Here is a 25,040-nt window from a genome sequence, read left to right as displayed (position 1 = left end):
GCAACACTGATTGACAATAAATTTCATATGCTGTTGTGCAAATGGAATAGACAACAGGTGGAAATTATAGGCAATTAGCAAGACACCCACAATAAAGGAGTGGTTCTGCAGGTGATGACCATAGACCACTTCTCAGTTCCTATGCTTCCTGGCTGATGTTTTGGTCACTTTTGAATGCTGGCGGTGCTTTCACTCTAGTGGTAGCATGAGACGGAGTCTACAACCCACACAAGTGGCTCAGGTAGTGCAGCTCATCCAGGATGGCACATCAATGCGAGCTGTGGCAAGAAGGTTTGCTGTGTCTGTCAGCGTAGTGTCCAGAGCATGGAGGCGCTACCAGGAGACAGGCCAGTACATCAGGAGACGTGGAGGAGGCCGTAGGAGGGCAACAACCCAGCAGCAGGACCGCTACCTCCGCCTTTGTGCAAGGAGGAGCAGGAGGAGCACTGCCAGAGCCCTGCAAAATGACCTCCAGCAGGCCACAAATGTGCATGTGTCTGCTCAAACGGTCAGAAACAGACTCCATGAGGGTGGTATGAGGGCCCGACGTCCACAGGTGGGGGATGTGCTTACAGCCCAACACCGTGCAGGACGTTTGTCATTTGCCAGAGAACACCAAGATTGGCAAATTCGCCACTGGCGCCCTGTGCTCTTCACAGATGAAAGCAGGTTCACACTGAGCACATGTGACAGACGTGACAGAGTCTGGAGACGCCGTGGAGAACGTTCTGCTGCCTGCAACATCCTCCAGCATGACCGGTTTGGCGGTGGGTCAGTCATGGTGTGGGGTGGCATTTCTTTGGGGGGCCGCACAGCCCTCCATGTGCTCGCCAGAGGTAGCCTGACTGCCATTAGGTACCGAGATGAGATCCTCAGACCCCTTGTGAGACCATATGCTGGTGCGGTTGGCCCTGGGTTCCTCCTAATGCAAGACAATGCTAGACCTCATGTGGCTGGAGTGTGTCAGCAGTTCCTGCAAGAGGAAGGCATTGATGCTATGGACTGGCCCGCCCGTTCCCCAGACCTGAATCCAATTGAGCACATCTGGGACATCATGTCTCGCTCCATCCACCAACGCCACGTTGCACCACAGACTGTCCAGGAGTTGGCGAATGCTTTAGTCCAGGTCTGGGAGGAGATCCCTCAGGAGACCATCCGCCACCTCATCAGGAGCATGCCCAGGCGTTCTAGGGAGGTCATACAGGCACGTGGAGGCCACACACACTACTGAGCCTCATTTTGACTTGTTTTAAGGACATTACATCAAAGTTGGATCAGCCTGTAGTGTGGTTTTCCACTTTAATTTTGAGTGTGACTCCAAATCCAGACCTCCATGGGTTGATAAATTGGATTTCCATTGATTATTTTATTCATTCAGATCTAGGATGTGTTATTTTAGTGTTCCCTTTATTTTTTTGAGCAGTGTATAATAAACAGAGTAGAGGCAGCATATGTAAAGAGGAAAGTGTACAGTATCTACAGTGTGTGTGTGTGTGTGTGTGTGTGTGTGTGTGTGTGTGTGTGTGTGTGTGTGTGTGTGTGTGTGTGTGTGTGTGTGTGTGTGTTTCTGTGCGTTTGTTTTCTATATATATTTTTTAAATGGAACCTTTATTTAAATAGGCAAGTCAGTAAAGAACAAATTCTTATTTACAACACATGCCAAACCCGGACGATGCTGGACCAATTGTGCGCCGCCCAATGGGACTCCCAATCACAGCCGGTTGTGATACAGCCTGTAATCGAACCAGGGTCTGTAGCGACGCCTCTAGCACTGAGATGCAGTGCCTTAGAGCACTGCACCACTCTGGAGTGTGTGTGTGTGGAGTCAATACGCGTGTGTGTGTGTGACCGTATTGTGTGTGTGTGTGTGTTGGAGTGTCAGAGTAGTACGTGTGAGTGTGTGGGTAGAGTCCAGTGAATGTGTGGGTAGAGTCCAGTGAGTGTGTGGGTAGAGTCAAGTGAGTGTGTGGGTAGAGTCCAGTGAGTGTGTGGGTAGAGTCCAGTGAGTGTGTGGGTAGAGTCCAGAGAGTGTGTGGGTAGAGTCCAGCGAGTGTGTGGGTAGAGTCCAGTGAGTGTGTGGGTAGAGTCCAGTGAGTGTGTGGGTAGAGTCCAGTGAGTGTGTGGGTAGAGTCCAGCGAGTGTGTGGGTAGAGTCCAGTGAGTGTGTGGGTAGAGTCCAGTGAGTGTGTGGGTAGAGTCCAGTGAGTGTGTGGGTAGAGTCCAGCGAGTGTGTGGGTAGAGTCCAGTGAGTGTGTGGGTAGAGTCCAGTGAGTGTGTGGGTAGAGTCCAGTGAGTGTGGGTAGAGTCAAGTGAGTGTGTGGGTAGAGTCCTGCGAGTGTGTGGGTAGAGTCCAGTGAGTGTGGGTAGAGTCCAGCCAGTGTGTGGGTAGAGTCCAGTGAGTGTGTGGGTAGAGTCCAGTGAGCGTGCATAGAGCCAGTGCAAGAGAGTCAATGCAAAATCAGTCCGGTCAGCCATTTGGTTAACTGTTCAGCAGACTTATGGCTTGGGGGTAGAAGCTGTTCAGGGTCCTGTTCATCCCAGACTTGGTGCTCCGGTACCACTTGCAGTGCGGTAGCAGAGAGAACAGTCTATGACTTGGGTGTCTGGAGTCTTTGACAATTTTTAGGGCCTCCTTCTGACCGCCTGGTATAGAGGTCCTGGATGGCAGGAAGCTTGGCCCCAGTGATTTACTGGGACGTACACACTACCCACTGTAGCATCTTGTGATCGGATGCCGAGCAATTGCCATGCCAAGCGGTGATGCAACTAGTCAAGATGCTCTCAATAATGCAGCTGTAGAACTTTTTGAGGATCTGAGGGTCCATGCCAAATCTTTTCAGCCTCCTGAGGAGGAAGAGGCGTTGTCGTGCCCCCTTCAAGACTGTGTTGATGTGTGTGGACCATGATAGGTCCTTAGTGATGTGGACACTGAGGAACTTGAAGCTCTCGACCTGCTCCACTATGGCTCCATCAATGTAGTCCATTATCAGCTCTTTTGTCTTGCTCTAACCTCCTCCCTATAGGCTGCCTCATCGTCATCGGTGATCAGGCCTACCACTGTTGTGTCGTCTGCAAACTTAATGATGGGTGTTGGAGTCGTGCATGTCCACACAGTCGTGGGTGAAAAGGGAGTAAACGAGGGGACTGAGCACACACCCCTAAGGGACCCCCGTTTTGAGGGTTAGTGTGGCAGATGTCTTATTGCCTACCCTCACCAACTGGGGGCGGCCAATCAGGAAGACGAGGATCCAGTTGCAGAGGGAGGTGTTCAGTCCCAGGGTCCTGAGATTGTTGATGAGCTTGGAGGGCACTATGGTGTAGAACAGCTGTAGTCATTGGTGAGAACGGGCAGTGTGGAGTGCAATAGAGATTGCGTCATCTGTGGATCTGTTGGGGCACTATGCAAATTAGACAGGCTACCTTGGCGTTCTTAGGCACAGAGACTATGGTAGTCTGCTTGATATAGATATTACAGACTGGGTAAGAGAGAGAGGTAAGAATTTCTGACTGAACATCTCCAACAATGTTTTTTTTTCTTATGTTATTTAACTAGGCAAATCAGTGAAGAATAAATTATTGATTACAATGAGGGCCTACCAAGAGGAAAATTGCGACAAAACACACAACACAAAATGCGAGACATCACAACACTACATAAAGAAAGACACCACAACACTACATAAAGAGAGACCTAAGACAACACTACATAAAGAGAGACAACACTACATAAAGAGAGACAACACTACATAAAGAGAGACAACACTACATAAAGAGAGACAACACTATATAAAGAGAGACAACACTACATAAAGAGAGACAACGCTACATAAAGAGAGAACTAAGAGAACACTACATAAAGAGAAACAAAACATCATAAAGAGAGACACCACTATATAGAGACAACACTACATAAAGAGAGACCTAAGATAACACTAAATGAAGAGAGACAACACTACATGAAGAGAGACAACACTACATGAAGAGAAACAAAACATCATAAAGAGAGACAACACTATATGAAGAGAGACAACACTATATAAAGAGAGACCTAAGACAACACTACATAAAGAGAGACAACACTACATAAAGAGAGACCCAAGACACACTACATAAAGAGAGACAACACTACATAAAGAGAGACAACACTACATACAGAGAGACCCAAGACACACTACATAAAGAGAGATAACACTATATAAAGAGAGACAACACTACATAAATAGAGACTAAGACACACTACATAAAGAGAGACAACACTACATAAAGAGAGACCCAAGACAGCACTACATAAAGAGAGACAACACTACATAAAGAGAGACAGCACTACATAAAGAGAGACAACACTACATAAAGAGAGACCTAAGACACACTACATAAAGAGAGACCACACTACATAAAGAGAGATAACACTATATAAAGAGAGACAACGCTACATAAATAGAGACTAAGACACACTACATAAAGAGAGACAACACTACATAAAGAGAGACACCACAACACTACATAAAGAGAGACCTAAGACTACACTACATAAAGAGAGACCTAAGGCAACACTACATATAGACACCACAACACTACATAGAGACAACACTACATAAAGAGAGACACCACAACACTACATAAAAAGAGACAGCACTACATTAATAGAGACAACACTATATAAAGAGAGACACCAATACTCTACACAACAAAAGAGACACCACACCACTACATAAAGAGAGACACCACAACACTACATAAAGAGAGACAACACTACATAAAGAGAGACAACACTGCATAAAGAGAGACACCACTACATAAAGAGAGACAACACTACATAAAGAAAGACAAAACAATATAAAGGGAGACCTAAGACAACAATACATAAAGAGAGACAACACTACATAAAGAGAGACCTAAGACAACACTACATAAAGAGAGACAACACTACATAAAGACAGACAACACTACATAAAGAAAGACAAAACAATATAAAGGGAGACCTAAGACAACACTACATAAAGAGAGACAACACTACATAAAGACAGACCTAAGACAACACTACAAAAATATAGACAACACTACATAAAGAGAGACAACACTATATAAAGAGAGACCTAAGACAACACTACATAAATATAGACAACACTACATAAAGAGAAACAACACTTTATAAAGAGACACCACTACATAAAGAGAGACCTATAACAACACTACATAAAGAGAGACCTTAGACAACACTACATAAATAGAGACAACACTACATAAAGAGAGACCTTAGACAACACTACATAAAGAGAGACAACACTACATAAAGAGAGACCTAAGACAACACTACATAAAGAGAGACAACACTACATAAAGAGAGACAACACTGCATAAAGAGAGACACCACTACATAAAGAGAGACAACACTACATAAAGAAAGACAAAACAATATAAAGGGAGACCTAAGACAACAATACATAAAGAGAGACAACACTACATAAAGAGAGACCTAAGACAACACTACATAAAGAGAGACAACACTACATAAAGACAGACAACACTACATAAAGAAAGACAAAACAATATAAAGGGAGACCTAAGACAACACTACATAAAGAGAGACAACACTACATAAAGACAGACCTAAGACAACACTACAAAAATATAGACAACACTACATAAAGAGAGACAACACTATATAAAGAGAGACCTAAGACAACACTACATAAATATAGACAACACTACATAAAGAGAAACAACACTTTATAAAGAGACACCACTACATAAAGAGAGACCTATAACAACACTACATAAAGAGAGACCTTAGACAACACTACATAAATAGAGACAACACTACATAAAGAGAGACCTAAGACAACACTACATAAAGAGAGACAACACTACATAAATAGAGACACCACAACACTACATAAAGAGAGACAACAGTACATAGAGACAACACTACATAAAGAGAGACAACACTGCATAAAGAGAGACCGAAGACAACACTAAATACAGACAACACTACATAAAGAGAGATAACACTACATAAAGAGAGACAACACTACATAAAGAGAGACCTAAGACAATACTATATAAAGAGAGACACAACTACATAGAGACCTAAGACAACACTACTTAAAGAGAGACAACATTACATAAAGAAAGACAACACTACATAAAGAGAGACAACACTGTATAAAAAGAGACAACACTACATAGAGAGAGATAACATTACATAAAGAGAGACACCACAACACTACATAAAGAGAGACACCACAACACTACATAAAGAGAGACACCACGACACTACATAAAGAGAGACACCACAACACTACATAAAGAGAGACCACACTACATAAAGAGAGACACCACTACATAAAGAGAGACAACACTATATAAAGGGAGACCTAAGACAGCACTACATAAAGAGAGACACCACAACACTACATAAAGAGAGACCTAAGACAACACTACATAAAGAGAGACCTAAGACAACACTACATAGAGCCACCACAACACTACATAAAGACTGACAACACTACATAGAGACAACACTACATAAAGAGAGACACCACAACACTACATAAAGAGAGACAACACTACATAGATAGAGACAACATTACATAAAGAGAGACACCACTACACTACATAAAGAGAGACACCACAACACCACATAAAGAGAGACAACACAACACTACATAAAGAGAGACACCACAACACTACATAAAGAGAGACAACACTACATAGATAGAGACAACATTACATAAAGAGAGACACCACTACACTACATAAAGAGAGACACCACAACACTCTATAAAGATTGACCTAAGACAACAACACAGCATTGCAGCAACACATGACAACAACATGGTAGCAACATAACATGACAACAAAACACTAGCAACACAATATGGCAGCAGCACAACATGGTAGAAACACAAGCATGGTACAAAACTTGTTGGGCACAGACAACAACACAAAGGGCAAAAAGGTAGAGACAACAAATACATCACGTGTAGCAACCTCAAGTGTCCATGATTGAGTCTTTGAATGTAGAGATGGAGATTAAACTGTCCAGTTTGAGAGTTTTTTTGCAGCTCATTCCAGTCGCTAGCTGCCGCAAACTGAAAAGAGGAACGAGGGATGTGAGTGGTTTGGGGACCTTTAACAGAATGTGACTGGCAGAACGGGTGTTGTACCGTATGTGGAGGATGTGAGTTGCAGTATGCATCTGTAAGAGGCGGTAGAGAGGGAGGGAATCAGCAGTGTTAGTTCAGAGTGTTAGTTCAGAGTGTTAGTTCAGAATGTTAGTTCAGAGTGTTAGTTCAGCTTGTTAGTTCAGCTTGTTAGTTCAGCTTGTTAGTTCAGAGTGTTAGTTCAGAATGTTAGTTCAGAGTGTTAGTTCAGAGTGTTAGATCAGAGTGTTAGTTCAGAGTGTTAGTTCAGAATGTTAGTTCAGAGTGTTAGTTCAGAGTGTTAGTTCAGAGTGTTAGTTCAGAGTGTTAGTTCAGAGTGTTAGTTCAGAGTGTTAGTTCAGAGTGTTAGTTCAGAGTGTTAGTTCAGAGTGTTAGTTCAGAGTGTTAGTTCAGAGTGTTAGTTCAGAATGTTAGTTCAGAGTGTGCTGCTCACAGATGTGTCCCATTTTCCCTATTATTACCTGCTGGCCTTTCTCTGTTACCACGCAGGCCTTTAACTTGGACATGATGCATTCATTAGCACCCACCACAGCCAGGCTAGCTTTATCAGCCACACATGCACACACATGCACACACACACCCACCCACCCCCCCACACACAGACACACACACACACACACACACACCCAACCACACACAAACAGACACACGCACACCCACTCACAAGCACACGGACACACACAGCCCTCATATTAGAGCGGATGAGTTGGTTATTAACACCATCCAGCCATCTCGCTCATCACAAACAGTGTCTGTCAGTGTAAAGGTCTCCCATCAGTTAGACAGGGAAACAGTGTCCTCTGGGTTGATACAGTATCATTAAGCAGACACTTCATATGCAAGAGATTACAACACAATGGATGTCACAATGGAATGGTCTCTCTCTCTCTCTCTCTCTCTCTCTCTCTCTCTCTCTCTCTCTCTCTCTCTCTCTCTCTCTCAAACAGTGGAATTTGACAGACTTTAGGGAGGAATATTGTGCATCACTGACGCTCCCTGTCCTCCTGCCCTTGACCGTGTGATTATGTGAGAGTGTGTGTGTTGGTGATTATGTGACTCGTGGACGGAGCGGGAGGAGGGGGGGGGGGGGGGTTCAGGTATCTCCCATACATTCCTCTTCATTTCCCATGGACCATTTAAGAAGCTGATCAATGGACTGATTTTCTCAGTCATGTTGTTCTCCTCTCTGGGGGCAGCTTGTTGCTGATTGGGCCTAGAGTGTGTGTGTGTGTTTGTTCATTGATGGACAAGCTCTGGGCTCTTCAATTGGTTGGTCATTGACAAACCAAACCACACTAGAATTTATCAATTGATGCTATTGAGAGAAAAAAGGAGGATTTGGAAGAGCCAGATTAACATGGGAAGGGAGTAGGAGGTAAACACTCTAGTTGAACTCTACAGAGAGGATTCAGAGGTTGCCGTGGGAGCTGACTGACAGACTGCCCACCTCATCTCTGACCCCTATCTCTCTCTCCCCTCCCCCGCTGTCTCTCCTTCTCATACTCCCTCTCCCTCCATTTCTTTCTCTCCCTCTCAATGTCCACCGTGACTTCCTGACCTTTAGCTGACCCAAGATTGACCCCTACATGAACTAGTGGCGGTGGAAAGAATGGAGAGAAAATGTTGCCATGGGGTGTAGAGAAAATGTTACCATGGGGTGTAGAGAAAATGTTACCATGGGGTGTAGAGAAAATGTTGCCATGGGGTGTAGAGAAAATGTTACCATGGGGTGTAGAGAAAATGTTACCATGGAGTGTAGAGAAAATGTTACCATGGGGTGGAGAGAAAATGTTACCATGGAGTGTAGAGAAAATGTTACCATGGGGTGTAGAGAAAATGTTACCATGGGGTGTAGAGAAAATGTTACCATGGGGAGTAGAGAAAATGTTACCATGGAGTGTAGAGAAAATGTTACCATGGGGTGGAGAGAAAATGTTACCATGGAGTGTAGAGAAAATGTTACCATGGAGTGTAGAGAAAATGTTACCATGGGGTGGAGAGAAAATGTTACCATGGAGTGTAGAGAAAATGTTACCATGGGGTGTAGAGAAAATGTTACCATGGGGTGTAGAGAAAATGTTACCATGGGGAGTAGAGAAAATGTTACCATGGAGTGTAGAGAAAATGTTACCATGGGGTGGAGAGAAAATGTTACCATGGAGTGTAGAGAAAATGTTACCATGGGGTGTAGAGAAAATGTTACCATGGGGTGTAGAGAAAAGGTTACCATGGGGTGTAGAGAAAATGTTACCATGGGGAGTAGAGAAAATGTTACCATGGGGAGTAGAGAAAATGTTACCATGGGGAGTAGAGAAAATGTTACCATGGGGAGTAGAGAAAATGTTACCATGGGGTGTAGAGGAAATATTGTAATTTTCAAGCAACTTTTCTGCAATTCTACCCACATGTGTATATGATATCTGAGTGAGAGTGACTAAAAAATGATTACTACAAGTTAAGATAGATGCCTAGACTAACCTGCCAATCTAAAACATTTTAGCTGGCATGGGCTAATTGATTGACTGTCAGTGACGGACATAACAAGAGGAAAACTTCTGATGTACAACCACATGTGTATTCTACTATTCTAACTCTCAAAAGAGATCCTGACTTACTTCCTAAAAAAAAAAATGTGGGGGTCGGGGGCCCCCTAGCAGCTGGGGTTCCTAATAGACCTCTTATGTACAGATAACAACAGAGAGACAGGCTGGCTATAGCTCTGAGTCACTCGTGGGCTAAGCTAGTTAGAGTAGGGGTGACTACTTCACATGGAATATACTGGTTTTTCAGATTAATGATGTATACCTGGATATACCGTACGTACTGGGGGAGCAACGGAAATCAACAGGACTGGAATTGTATATTGGTTTGAGAGTGTTCTCTCTATGTACTTCTCAATGTACTTTTAAGTAATATCTAGCGGATAGCATGGCCTGCTAAAGGTCTGAATAAAAGCAAGATAAAAAATACTCTACACACTCACACAGCCTGCAGTATATTGAACCCTCAAGCTTCCCTGGTAGAGGAAGATAACACACACACACACACACGCACGCAAGCGCACACACACACAAACACAGAGACACAGACACAGAGACACACACACACACACACACACAAAGCTCACAGACAACAAAAGGTTAAGATAACACACTCTTCTCTGCTCTGAGACAGCCTCTGATCTGACCCTGTAAGGGGTGCGTAACCGGTGGCAGGGAAGTCAGACGCAGGAGAGCAGAACTAGGTAATAGCCGGAGCAGTTTAATAGTATAAAGCAACGGCATAAATATAACAAGATGTGGGTACAAAAACCATTCGCGCACCGGTCAACACGTGCACAAGCACTTACAATAAACAATCCCACACAAAGACATGGGGGGAACAGAGGGTTAAATACACAACAAATGATTGAGGGAATTGAAACCAGGTGTGAGGAAAAACAAGACAAAACACATGGAAAATGAAAAGTGGATCGATGATGGCTAGAAGCCCGGCGACGCCGACCGCCTAGCACCGCCCGAACAAGGAGAGGACCCGACTTCGGCGGAAGTCGTGACACACCCTGGCAGCCTTGGACAACAATGAGGAGAGAAAGAAAGAGAGCCTCTTCAGCGTAGCCATGTTCCTAGATAGAATAAGGACTCAATGGAAGCCACTGAAGGTATGGAGCCATGTTGCCTAATCAAAGGCTGAGGTAATATCATCCATTGGATCCTCACACCAGTATTCGTCTCAGGGTAGAAGTGCTGCTCTAGGGTCAGTTTTGACTTTTAAATCATAATGAATAAGAGGGAAAACCTGATCCTAGATCAGAACTCCTACTCTGAACTTCTCTTTGCTTCACTTATTTTGATGCATGGAGAAACCTCATGGAGAAACCTCATGGAGAAACCTCATGGAGATACCTCATGGAGAAACCTCATGGAGAAACCTCATGGAGAAACCTCATGGAGATACCTCATGGAGATACCTCATGGAGAAACCTCATGGAGAAACCTCATGGAGATACCTCATGGAGAAACCTCATGGAGATACCTCATGGAGAAACCTCATGGAGAAACCTCATGGAGAAACCTCATGGAGAAACCTCATGGAGAAACCTCATGGAGAAACCTCATGGAGATACCTCATGGAGAAACCTCATGGAGAAACCTCATGGAGAAACCTCATGGAGAAACCTCATGGAGATACCTCATGGAGAAACCTCATGGAGAAACCTCATGTAAAAAAGTTAAAAAGCAAAGCTCCAAGTCCTGAGTACACTCTACCGCCAGAGAGACAGAGAAAGAGACGATCCTAAAGTGAGCAAAGTTAACTTTCAAGAAGAAAGTGGCATAGATGCCATGCGTGGGAGGTTGTTTTGCTTATTTATTTACTGTTTATCGGGTTTTTCAGTAATTTATTCTGAATGCGCTGTTAAAAATCTCTCTGTCTTTAGATGAGAAGGGTGCCTGCAATATGGCTGTGCATTCCCCTCTAAGATTGTCTTACAGATATCTACAACAGGGAGTCACAAGTGGAGGGGGTGCTGTTCTTTCACAACACCGGAGTAAAGACTAAAACAACTGCTGCTGTTTCTGATAGAAATCTCTGATATCTGTCTGTTGCTTCTTGCACAAAGGCTACACACGCGCACGCACGCACACGCACACACACACATGCTCGACAAAAACACATGCACACACATGCCCGACAAAAACACACACGTGCACGCATGTATAAACACACAGACACGCACAAACACAATCTCTCTCTATTGTCAGATCAGGTTTAATTTTCAGAGAATGAATTCTACATGCCACATTCCTAATCACACACACTCAGACACTCCTGGGAGGCAAGTGCTGGGCTAAGCTCTTTGTTGTGTCCTAAATCATATTGTCTGCTGGCTTTGCATCATTCCAATTCTGACACATGACATAACATCTGAAGGGACATGGGGGGACAGACGACAGGTTTCACTAGCCTGTGACCATTCTGTCGCTCACATGCACGCAAGCACACACAGAACATATTTGAAATCCCATCATATTCATATAGAGGAGACAGACAGAAAGACAGACAGACAGTGAGATAGGCAGGCAGGCAGGCAGGCAGGCAGACAGACAGACAGACAGACAGACAGACAGACAGACAGACAGACAGACAGACAGACAGACAGACAGACAGACAGACAGACAGACAGACAGACAGACAGACAGACAGACAGACAGACAGACAGACAGACAGACAGACAGACAGACAGATTGTGGATTACCTGGGCTGATGGCTGGGTGGAAACATGCAAGAGGAAGAAGGGAATCTGCTGTCTTTCTGCCTGTCTGTAGGTCACATAGTTCCTGTGGATCCATGTGGATAGTTTTCTCTCCTAGTTTCTAGTTCTCTGTCCAAGTCTCTAGTTCTCTGTCCTAGTCTCTAGTTCTCAATCCTAGTCTCTAGTTCTCTATCCTAGTCTCTAGTTCTCTATCCTAGTCTCTAGTTCTCAATCCTAGTCTCTGGTTCTCTGTCCTAGTCTCTAGTTCTCAATCCTAGTCTCTAGTTCTCTATCCTAGTCTCTAGTTCTCAATCCTAGTCTCTAGTTCTCTGTCCTAGTCTCTAGTTCTCTATCCTAGTCTCTAGTTCTCTATCCTAGTCTCTAGTTCTCTATCCTAGTCTCTAGTTCTCAATCCTAGTCTCTGGTTCTCTGTCCTAGTCTCTAGTTCTCAATCCTAGTCTCTAGTTCTCTATCCTAGTCTCTAGTTCTCAATCCTAGTCTCTAGTTCTCTGTCCTAGTCTCTAGTTCTCTATCCTAGTCTCTGGTTCTCTATCCTAGTCTCTAGTTCTCTGTCCTAGTCTCTGTTTCTCTGTCCTAGTCTCTAGTTCTCAATCCTAGTCTCTGGTTCTCTATCCTAGTCTCTAGTTCTCTATCCTAGTCTCTAGTTCTCTGTCCTAGTCTCTAGTTCTCTATCCTAGTCTCTAGTTCTCTATCCTAGTCTCTAGTTCTCTATCCTAGTCTCTAGTTCTCTATCCTAGTCTCTAGTTCTCTGTCCTAGTCTCTAGTTCTCTGTCCTAGTCTCTAGTTCTCTGTCCTAGTCTCTAGTTCTCTGTCCTAGTCTCTAGTTCTCTGTCCTAGTCTCTAGTTCTCTATCCTAGTATCTAGTTCTCTGTCCTAATCCATAGTCCTCTGTCCTAGTCTCTAGTTCTCTATCCTAGTCTCTAGTTCTCTATCCTAGTCTCTAGTTCTCTATCCTAGTCTCTAGTTCTCTGTCCTAATCCATAGTCCTCTGTCCTAGTCTCTGGTTCTCTATCCTAGTCTCTAGTTCTCTATCCAAGTCTCTGGTTTTCTGTCCTAGTCTCTGGTTCTCTATCATAGTCTCTAGTTCTCTATCCTAGTCTCTAGTTCTCTGTCCTAGTCTCTAGTTCTCTGTCCTAGTCTCTAGTTCTCTGTCCTAGTCTCTAGTTCTCTGTCCAAGTCTTTGGTTTTCTGTCCTAGTCTCTGGTTCTCTATCATAGTCTCTAGTTCTCTGTCCTAGTCTCTAGTTCTCTATCCAAGTCTTTGGTTTTCTGTCCTAGTCTCTGGTTCTCTATCCTAGTCTCTAGTTCTCTGTCCTAGTCTCTAGTTCTCTATCCTAGTCTCTGGTTCTCTATCCTAGTCTCTAGTTCTCTATCCTAGTCTCTAGTTCTCTGTCCTAATCCATAGTCCTCTGTCCTAGTCTCTGGTTCTCTATCCTAGTCTCTAGTTCTCTGTCCTAGTCTCTAGTTCTCTATCCTAGTCTCTGGTTCTCTATCCTAGTCTCTAGTTCTCTATCCTAGTCTCTGGTTCTCTATCCTAGTCTCTGGTTCTCTATCCTAGTCTCTGGTTCTCTATCCAAGTCTCTGGTTTTCTGTCCTAGTCTCTAGTTCTCTATCCTAGTCTCTAGTTCTCTATCCAAGTCTCTGGTTTTCTGTCCTAGTCTCTAGTTCTCTATCCTAGTCTCTAGTTCTCTGTCCTAATCCATAGTCCTCTGTCCTAGTCTCTGGTTCTCTATCCTAGTCTCTAGTTCTCTATCCAAGTCTCTGGTTTTCTGTCCTTGTCTCTAGTTCTCTGTCCTAATCCATAGTCCTCTGTCCTAGTCTCTAGTTCTCTATCCTAGTCTCTAGTCCTCTATCCTAGTCTCTAGTTCTCTATCCAAGTCTTTGGTTTTCTGTCCTAGTCTCTGGTTCTCTATCCTAGTCTCTAGTTCTCTATCCAAGTCTCTGGTTTTCTGTCCTAGTCTCTGGTTCTCTATCATAGTCTCTAGTTCTCTATCCTAGTCTCTAGTTCTCTGTCCTAGTCTCTAGTTCTCTGTCCTAGTCTCTAGTTCTCTGTCCTAGTCTCTAGTTCTCTATCCTAGTCTCTAGTTCTCTATCCTAGTCTCTAGTTCTCTATCCTAGTCTCTATTTCTCTATCCTAGTCTCTAGTTCTCTATCCTAGTCTCTAGTTCTCTGTCCTAGTCTCTAGTTCTCTGTCCTAGTCTCTGGTTCTCTATCCTAGTCTCTAGTTCTCTATCCAAGTCTCTGGTTTTCTGTCCTAGTCTCTGGTTCTCTATCATAGTCTCTAGTTCTCTGTCCTAGTCTCTAGTTCTCTGTCCAAGTCTTTGGTTTTCTGTCCTAGTCTCTGGTTCTAAATCATAGTCTCTAGTTCTCTGTCCTAGTCTCTGGTTCTCTATCCTAGTCTCTAGTTCTCTGTCCTAGTCTCTAGTTCTCTATCCTAGTCTCTGGTTCTCTATCCTAGTCTCTAGTTCTCTATCCTAGTCTCTAGTTCTCTGTCCTAATCCATAGTCCTCTGTCCTAGTCTCTGGTTCTCTATCCTAGTCTCTAGTTCTCTGTCCTAGTCTCTAGTTCTCTATCCTAGTCTCTGGTTCTCTATCCTAGTCTCTGGTTCTCTATCCTAGTCTCTAGTTCTCTGTCCTAGTCTCTAGTTCTCTATCCTAGTCTCTGGTTCTCTATCCTAGTCTCTGGTTCTCTATCCTAGTCTCTAGTTCTCTATCCAAGTCTCTGGTTTTCTGTCCTAGTCTCTAGTTCTCTATCATAGTCTCTGGTTTTCTGTCCTAGTCTCTAGTTCTCTATCCTAGTCTCTAGTTCTCTGTCCAAGTCTCTGGTTCTCTGCCCTAGTCTCTAGTCCTCTGTGAGTGTACTGTTTCATTTTAGCTGCCATATTAGACAGTTCTTTCTTGCAGGAGTGTGTGTGTGTGCCTCTGTTTGTGTGTGTGTGTGTGTGTGTGTGTGTGTGTGTGTGTGTGCGTACCTCTCTGTGAGTGTGCTATACCTACGATGTTCATGAGCGTGAGCAGGTACTTCTGGACGTGTTCCTTGCCATGGAATTGGACCACGGAGTCATCCACCCCCAGCAGGACCTCAATGTTGTAGGCTCTCTCTGGACTCTGTCTCCTCTGTCTCTGGGCTCGGGTCTGGTTGATACTCTGCTCCACACCACGATACAGGGACTCGAGGTCTATCAGACCAGGCAGGTCAGCACCTAGAGACAACACACACACACACACACACACACACACACACACACACACACACACACACACACACACACACACACACACACACACACACACACACACACACACACACACACACCGCACACTGTTAACATCTAAAACACACACTACATTTCGCGACACCCGCAATAGCATATGCTAAACGTGTATGTGACCAATACAATTTGATTTAATTTTACACTGTTCACATCTAAAACACACACACACACACACAAACACACAAACTGTTAACATCTGAAACACACACACACACACACACAGTTAACATCTAAAACACACACACAAACTGTTAACATCTAAAACACACACACACACACACACTGTTAACATCTAAAACACACACACAAACTGTTAACATCTAAAACACACACACACACACAGTTAACATCTAAAACACAGAAGCACACACTGTTAACATCTGAAAAACACACACACTGTTAACATCTAAAAAACACACACTGTTAACATCTAAAACACACACACACACACACACACACACACACACACACACACACACACACACACACACAACACACACACACACACTGTTAACATCTGAAACACACACACTGTTAACATCTAAAACACACACACACACACACACACACACACACACACACACACACACACACACACACACACACACACACACACACACACTGTTAACATCTAAAACACACACACACACACACACACACACACACACACACACACACACACACACACACACACACACACACACACACACACACACTGTTAACATCTAAAACACACACACACACACACACACACACACACACACACACACACTGTTAACATCTAAAACACAAAACACACACACACACACACACACACACTGTTAACATCTAAAACACAAAACACACACACACACACACACACACTGTTAACATCTAAAACACAAACACACAAACACACACTGTTAACATCTAAAACACACACAGTTAACATCTAAACCACACAAACTGTTAACATCTAATACACACACACTGTTAACATCTAAACCACACAAACTGTTAACATCTAATACACACACACAGTTAACATCTAAAACACACACAGTTAACATCTAATACACCGACAGTTAACATCTAAACCACACACACTGTTAGCATCTAAAACACACAAGCACACACTGTTAACATCTAAAACACACACATACACTGTTAACATCTAAAACACACACATACACTGTTAACATCTAAAACACACACTGCTTGAAACACAAGCATTTCGCTACACCCGCAATAACATCTGCTAAACGTGTGTATGTCACCAGTAAAATTTGATTTGATTTGACACTGTTAACATCTAAAACACACACACAAAAACACACACTGTTAACATCTAAAACACACACACAAACACACACGCTGTTAATATTAAAACACACACACACACAGACAGTTAACATCTAAAATGCAGGCACACATGCAGCCACACGCACACACACACACACACACACACACACACACACACACACACACCACACACACACACACACACACACACACACACACACACACACACACATCGACACACACACAATGCTGTCTCCACAGCCAAGGATGGCTCTACTCATCCTGCCACAGACAGAAACACTGTGGCTTCCACAGAACATTATCCACTTGTTAGAAAGACTGGGAACGCCCGGCAATCTGGAGCCACATATCTCTACGGAATCTACATGCACTATCCTGTTAGGCTCTTTACACAGACACTCTTAGCTAAGGACTGTGTGTGGCCTTAGGCTGCCTGGTAACTGCAGGCTATCAGGCTGAGAGACGTGGTCTCATTGAGAGATGCTTCACTGTGGGGATTAGCTGCATGGTCACTGGTTAATGCCAGTGTGAGAAAATCAAGTACAGTACAGTACACTGCACATTTAACATGACAATTCTTCCAGACATACAGCACCAGTCAAAAGTTTGGACACACCTACTCATTCCAGGGTTTTTCTGTATTTGTACTATTGTCTACATTGTGGAATAATGGTGAAGACATCAACACGATGAAATAACAGTAACAGTAACCAACAAGTGTTAAACAAATCAAAATATATTTTATATTTGAGATTCTTCAAAGTAGCCAACCTTCGCCTTGATGACAGCTTTGCACACTCTTGGCATTCTCTCATTCTCTCAATTCTACAAGTAAATAGTCAAAATAAAGAAAAACCCTGGAATGAGTAGGTGTCCAAACGTTTGACTGGTACTGTATGTTCCACAAGACACTCGGTTTATTCATTTAGGAGACCCAGAACGCTAGGCCTTCTGAAGTCAAATACAACGAGACTTAGATTTCAATTTAGGTTGTGCTCAGTCCACTGCTGGTGCTTATTCCATTCTATTGGTAGCATCTCATTTGGACAGGTATGAGCTTTTGTTGCGTGTCATATAATGATGAGGAAAGGCAACTTGCTACAGAGGACAGTGATATCAGGAAGGAGAGCCACTAAGCTAACAAACATGGTGAAATGCTTAAAGAGCCATGCGGGCTTTAACATACACTATGTGGAACTGTTTGATCTTTACTAGTGTAACACATCAGAGTGTTGGATTATAAAGGGTTGGTGAGAGAAACTAGAGAGATAGTGAGGGAGAGAGAGAGACAGAGAGACAGAGAGAGAGAGAGGGACATAGAAAGAGAGAGAGAGAGAGATAGAGAAAGAAAGAGAGAGAGATATAGAACAAGGGGGCTGCTGGGTAAATCTACCTCCTAGTCTCCCGTCTCGCAATCAGCAAGGGGCATCCTTTCCTTCCCGCTGCTCTTATTCAACGTTACCTAGGCAACCGGCTCATGGGTAAAACAACGCACCGCACAGCTAATATTGGCTCCGGAGTCGCTAGGAGAATGATCCTCGAAGTCGGACGGAATAAGATTCAGTAGCAGCTAATATGAGTGACAGAACATTGTGAGGATGTTCTCTAACTACAGTGGAAGTGCAGGGGAAAATAATTAAAGGGATAATTAAACATGATTGTTTTTTTAAACAGTCAGGGGTGTACAATTCTTTTTCCAGCAGGTGCCATTGTCTAGGCTATCATGTATCTATGAGCACACATGTTGACAATTATTCTGGGCATCTTTAATGGAATTAGTTGAAGTTAAGGCCCTGTCCTTCAAAACAACCCCTGCTTGTTTGCCCTAAAAGGCCCTAACTCTTGTTAACGAGCATGATGTCATAACCACACCATCTGCTTTTAAAGACAGGATCACTTCAGATGTTCTGGTTACATAAGACAATCGACGGAAAGCAACATTTTGACTCTTTTGTTTTTTTTAGGAGGATACCATCCCTCTGGATAAAATGTCCTAAGACACTTGAGTAGCTTTTGAACAAGTGATGGACAGAGAGATGGAGAGAGACCACATTAGAGACACATATTTCCCTCAGATTACACAGACCCACAAATAATTCCAAAACAAATACAATTTTGATAAACTTCCATATCTATTGGGTGAAATACCACATCAAAGCAGCAAGACTTGTGACCTGTTGCCACAAGAAAAGGACAACCAGTGAAGAACAAACACCATTGTAAATACAACCCATATTTATGTTTATTTATTTTCCCTTTTGTACTTTAACTATTTGCACATCATTACAACACTGTATAAAGCCATAATATGACATTTGAAATGTGTGTATTCCTTTGAAACTTGTGAGTATAACGTTTACTGTTTTAGAATTTCACTTGCTTTGGCAATGTAAACATATGTTTCCCATGCCAATAAAGCCATTTGAATTGAATTGAGAGAGACAGAGAGAGGGAGAGGGAGAGAGAGAGAGATGAGTAGAGTTGTGATTTATCTCTATAAGCGAGAGTGAAAGAGAGAGAAGGAGAGAAAAAGCAAGAGAGAGAGAGAGATGGGAAGAGTAGTGATGTGTCTCTATAAGCAGAGAGAAAGAGAGAGAGAGAGATATGACAAGTTGTGATTAATCTCTATAAGCGAGAGAGAAAGAGGGAGAGAAAGCAATGAGGAGAGACCCGACAGACCTTGAGTGTTACAGTTCTGCTTCAGTCTTCTCCACTATATTTATGACGTGTCACAGTCTTTGCCACCAGGTACACATAAATAAATACAATCTCCTCACCTACAGTTCTGAAATCAGTCTACATGTTTCACTGTCTCTGGCTCTTGTCTTGACAATGCTAACAACTTTGCATTTATTATTTCTTAAAGTTGTTGTTACTGTCTATTACAACACTTTCCCTACATAAGAGACTGTCTGGTACAGTGTCCATCTTGTCCTCCTGCTTCTCTCCCCGAATCCTCTTTTCCCTTTTCTACTCCCTCTCTACTCCCTCTCTACTCTCTCTCTTCTCCCTCCCTTCTCCCTCTCTCCTCCCTCTCTCCTCCCTCTCTCCTCCATCTCTCCTCCCTCTCTATTCCCTCTCCCTTCCTAACTCCTCCCTCTCTACTCCCTCTCTCCTCCATCTCCACACCCTCTCTCCTACCACTCTCCTCCCTCTCTCCTCCCTCTCCCTCCCTAACTCCTCCCTCTCTACTCCCTCTCTCCTCCATCTCTACTCCATCTCTACTCCATCTCTCCTCCCTCTCTGCTCCCTCTCTACTCCCTCTCTCCTCCTTCTCTCCTCCCTCTCTACACCCTCTCTCCTCCCTCTCTACTCCCTTTTCTAAGTCAGTTGCAGTGCAGTCAGAAGATATTTAAATTCCATGTGTGTAGTGACAAAAGGTGGACCATAACAAAAGATCTAGAGTACCCCTCCCTTTTCCTTTACCCCCTCATTCTCCTACTGCCCCTCCCTTTTCCTTTACCCCCTCATTCTCCTACTGCCCCTCCCTTTTCCTTAACCCCCTCATTACTCTACTGCCCTCTCCCTTTTCCTTAACCCCCTCATTCTCCTACTGCCCCTCCCTTTTCCTTTACCCCCTCATTCTCCTACTGCCCCTCCCTTTTCCTTTACCCCTCTCATTCTCCTACTGCCCCTCCCTTTTCCTTAACCCCCTCATTACTCTACTGCCCTCTCCCTTTTCCTTTACCCCCTCATTACCCTACTGCCCCTCCCTTTTCCTTTACCCCCTCATTCTCCTACTGCCCCTCCCTTTTCCTTTACCCCCTCATTCTCCTACTGCCCCTCCCTTTTCCTTTACCCCCTCATTCTCCTACTGCCCCTCCCTTTTCCTTAACCCCCTCATATCCCTACTGCCCTCTCACTTTTACTTTACCCCCTCATACCCCTACTGCCCTCTCACTTTTACTTTACCCCCTCATTCCCCTACTTCCCTCTCACTTTTACTTTACCCCCTCATTACCCTACTGCCCCTCCCTTTTCCTTTACATCCTCATTACCCTACTGCCCCTCCCTTTTCCTTTACATCCTCATTCACCTACTGCCCCTCCATTTTCCTTTACTCCCTCATTCCCCTACTGCCTCTCCCTTTTCCTTTACTCCCTCATTCCCCTACTGCCCCTCCCTTTTCCGTAACCTCCTCATTCCCCTACTGCCCTCTCCCTTTTACATGTGACAGAAAAATATGACCTCACCCTGTCTCCCCCTCAAAAAGCCTTCCTCTGCCTCTCCCATCGCTCCCCTCTCCAATGTCTCCCCCCCCCCCCTCCCCCCCGGACCTCTCATTCAGGCGGAGGAGAGCTTCCTTATTAGGAGACATAGGTGCTCTGTCTTTCAACCTTTGCAAATGTCAAAAATGTCTGGTGCCTGCAGAAGAGAGCAAGAAGAGAGAGAGAGGCAGAGAGAGAGAGAGAGACAGAGAGAGACCGTGAGAGAGAGACAGATAGAGAGACAGGGAGAGAGAGAAAGAGAGAGAGAGAGAGAGACCGAGAGAGAGAGAGAGAGAGAGAGAGAGAGAGAGAGAGAGAGAGAGAGAAGAGAGAGAGAGAGAGAGAGAGAGAGCAAAAGCGAGTAGGAGACTAATGGTGATTATTCAGGTGAAAGCAGTCCTAATATTGAGATGTCACTGCTACAGCAGACTGTTTGTCAGGACATGGTGTGGTTCTCTGGAGAGCTGCTCATCATGTTCAGCTGGCCACGGCCTTAGCTAGACACATTCTTCCTGGGGGGAGTTGGAGCATGATTTGTGTGTGCGTGCGTAAGTGCGTGCCTATGCATATGTGCCAATTGGACACCTTGCTGTTGGATTCGGCGAAGTTACTCCAGTTGTCTTATACTTAGTGATTGATGTAATCCAGCACACAGACTCAGGAAACAACACATGCTGACACACACACACACACACACACACACACACACACACACACACACACACACACACACACACACACACACACACAGGACTCTGGTCAAAAGTAGTGTAGTATGTAGGGAATAGGGTGCCATTTGGGATGCATAACAACATTCCTTTAGCTTATTTCATTAAAGCAGGTTTCTCTGTACTGGTCAATACATATGATTAAAGCAGGTTTCTCTGTACTGGTCAATACATATGATTAAAGAAGGTTTCTCTGTACTGGTCAATACATATGATTAAAACAGGTTTCTCTGTACTGGTCAATACATTTGATTAAAGCAGGTTTCTCTGTACTGGTCAATACATTTGATTAAAGCAGGTTTCTCTGTACTGGTCAATACATATGATTAAAGCAGGTTTCTCTGTACTGGTCAATACATATGATTAAAGCAGGTTTCTCTGTACTGGTCAATACATGTGATTAAAGCAGGTTTCTCTGTACTGGTCAATACATATGATTAAAGTAATAACTTAGCGAGCAAGATCAAACTGATCAAACTGCTGTATGAAACAGATTTTTTCAAAATTGTTTGAATCAAGCTTTAAACAGTATTCTGATCAACAAGTGTCAATGGCAAACAGATATATTTAGTGTGTAGGATGGTGTTGATATCAGACGCAATGGAGTAGGACAGTGTTGATATCAGAGACAGTGGAGTAGGACAGTGTTGATATCAGTGACATTGGAGTAGGACGGTGTTGATATCAGAGACAGTGGAGTAGAACAGTGTTGATATTAGAGACAGTGAGGTAGGAGGTTTTGATATCAGAGATAGTGGAGTAGAAGGTGTTGATGTCAGAGACGGGAGTAGGATGGTGTTGATCTCAGAGACATGGGAGTAGGACAGTGTTGATATCAGAGACAGGGGAGTAGGAGGTGTTGATATCAGAGACAGTGGAGTAGGACGGTGTTGATATCAGAGACAGTGGAGAAGGACAGTATTGATAACAGAGACGGGAGTAGAAGGTGTTGACATCAGAGACAGTGGTGTTGGAGGTGTTGATATCAGAGACAGTGGTGTTGGAGGAGTTGATATCAGAAAAAGGGGAGTAGGACGGTGTTGATATCAGAGACAGTAGAGTAGAACAGTTTTGATATCAGAGACAGTGGAGTAGAACAATGTTGATATCAGAGACAGTGGAGTAGGATGGTGTTGATATCAGAGACAGTGGAGTAGGACAGTGTTGATATCAGTGACGGGAGTAGGAGGTGTTGATATCAGAGACAGTGGAGTAGAACAATGTTGATATCAGAGACAGTGGAGTAGGATGGTGTTGATATCAGAGAGAGTGGAGTAGGACAGTGTTGATATCAGTGACGGGAGTAGGAGGTGTTGATATCAGAGACAGTGGAGTGGGACAGTGTTGATATCAGTGACGGGAGTAGGAGGTGTTGATATCAGAGACAGGGGAGTAGAACGGTGTTGATATCAGAGACAGGGGAGTAGGACGGTGTTGATATCAGAGACAGTGGAGTAGGACAGTGTCGATATCAAAGCCGGGAGTAGGAGGTGTTGATATAAGAGACAGTGGAGTAGGATGGTGTTGATATCAGAGACAGTGAGGTAGGAGGTGTTGATATCAGAGACAGTGGAGTAGGACAGTGTTGATGTCAGAGACAGTGGAGTAGGACAGTGTTGATGTCAGAGACAGTGGAGTAGGACAGTGTCGATATCAAAGCCAGGAGTAGGAGGTGTTGATATAAGAGACAGTGGAGTAGGACGGTGTTGATATCAGAGACAGAGGAATAGGCCTGTGTTGATATCAGAGACAGGGGAGTAGAACGGTGTTGATATCAGAGACAGTGAGGTAGGAGGTGTTGATATTAGAGACAGTGGAGTAGAATGGTGTTGATATCAGAGACAGGGGAGTTAGACGCTGTTGATATCAGACAGTGGAGTAGGACAGTGTTGATATCAGAGACAATGGAGTACTATCATTTCTCTACGTGAAGAAAATAAATCATACAAGTTATCTATGGTTACTGTTCGCCTTGATCTGATGGCTCCTCCCACAGCACACCCACACACACCAGACTCCTTTGCACACCTTGGCCATATAGCTCAAGGCATGGACACTTTGTCTCCTTGGCGACAGGTTTATAGGTCGTCAAGGTGATGAGTGGCGCGGACGGAAGACCGTTAAAGCGGCCGCTGGCATCTGGACATGTAGCAACGCACCATGAGGTCGCAAAAAATGTCACCGCACCGCCATGAGCAGGCACTCATTACAAGTAGAGACAAGGGAGGAAGAGAACACCTTATGCAACCAGAAGAAGAAGACACTCTGATGATACACATATTGAACTCTGCATCGCCTCCTTTTATAGGTTTAATTATTTAATCAGTTAATCAGCAATCTAATTTTACATGAATGCAATTCCCAAAGCACACCCTCCCCATCGTACATTATTCAAATATGAAGCATGAATTCAACTTGCTTTAATCTATAACTGATTTTAAAAGGGTTTCATTTATGATTAATTGAAATATTCCTCCATTTCATTGATTTGATTTGGTCCCCATATGGTAAACAGATCAGTGATTACTTAGTTGATCCAGATGACCAGTACATTGTCTGTTCAACTTGTTGCTGTAAAACACAACTACCACATAGTGTTCTATTGGTTTAGAAGACACTGTGTGCATCATGAACTAGGAGCTGTAATAATATTCATCATTATGATCTACAAGCCAAATCCCATCCTAGATCAACACTCCTACTCTGAGACGCTTTGTGGATATGGGCCCTGACCTTAGTGAGCTTTCTCCAAAGTTGAGGGACAGAGGTACCAGATAGACAGAGTTTAAGGAGACAGAGGTCTGTAGGGACAAAGCATTACCTAACTGTCTGTCTAGGTCTACTTCAGACCCTGTCTGTGTGATGGGGAGGATCCTGTCTGTGTGACGGAGGGATCCTGTCTGTGTGATAGGGAGGATCCTGTCTGTGTGACGGAGGGATCCTGTCTGTGTGATAGGGAGGATCCAGTATGTGTGATGGGGAGGATCCTGTCTGTGTGATAGGGAGGATCCAGTCTGTGTGATGGGGAGGATCCTGTCTGTGTGACGGAGGGATCCTGTCTGTGTGATAGGGAGGATCCAGTATGTGTG

The 25,040-nt window shown here is 43.9% G+C and overlaps 1 protein-coding gene across 1 annotated transcript in view; it reads right to left on the bottom strand.

The window, feature by feature from the left end:
• Positions 1–25,040, bottom strand: part of LOC106611949 (A disintegrin and metalloproteinase with thrombospondin motifs 2) — a 199,305-nt gene that overhangs the window by 27,501 nt on the left and 146,764 nt on the right. Inside the window, exon 4 of the mRNA XM_045724030.2 lies at positions 15,436–15,641. Coding sequence (XP_045579986.1) covers positions 15,436–15,641 — 206 coding nt within the window. The remainder of the gene's footprint in view (positions 1–15,435; positions 15,642–25,040) is intronic.

Source organism: Salmo salar, chromosome 09 (genome assembly GCF_965601325.2).
Source record: "Salmo salar chromosome 09, fSalSal1, whole genome shotgun sequence".
NCBI classification, from domain to species: domain Eukaryota; kingdom Metazoa; phylum Chordata; class Actinopteri; order Salmoniformes; family Salmonidae; genus Salmo; species Salmo salar.
This window is presented reverse-complemented; position numbering and strand designations above follow the sequence as displayed.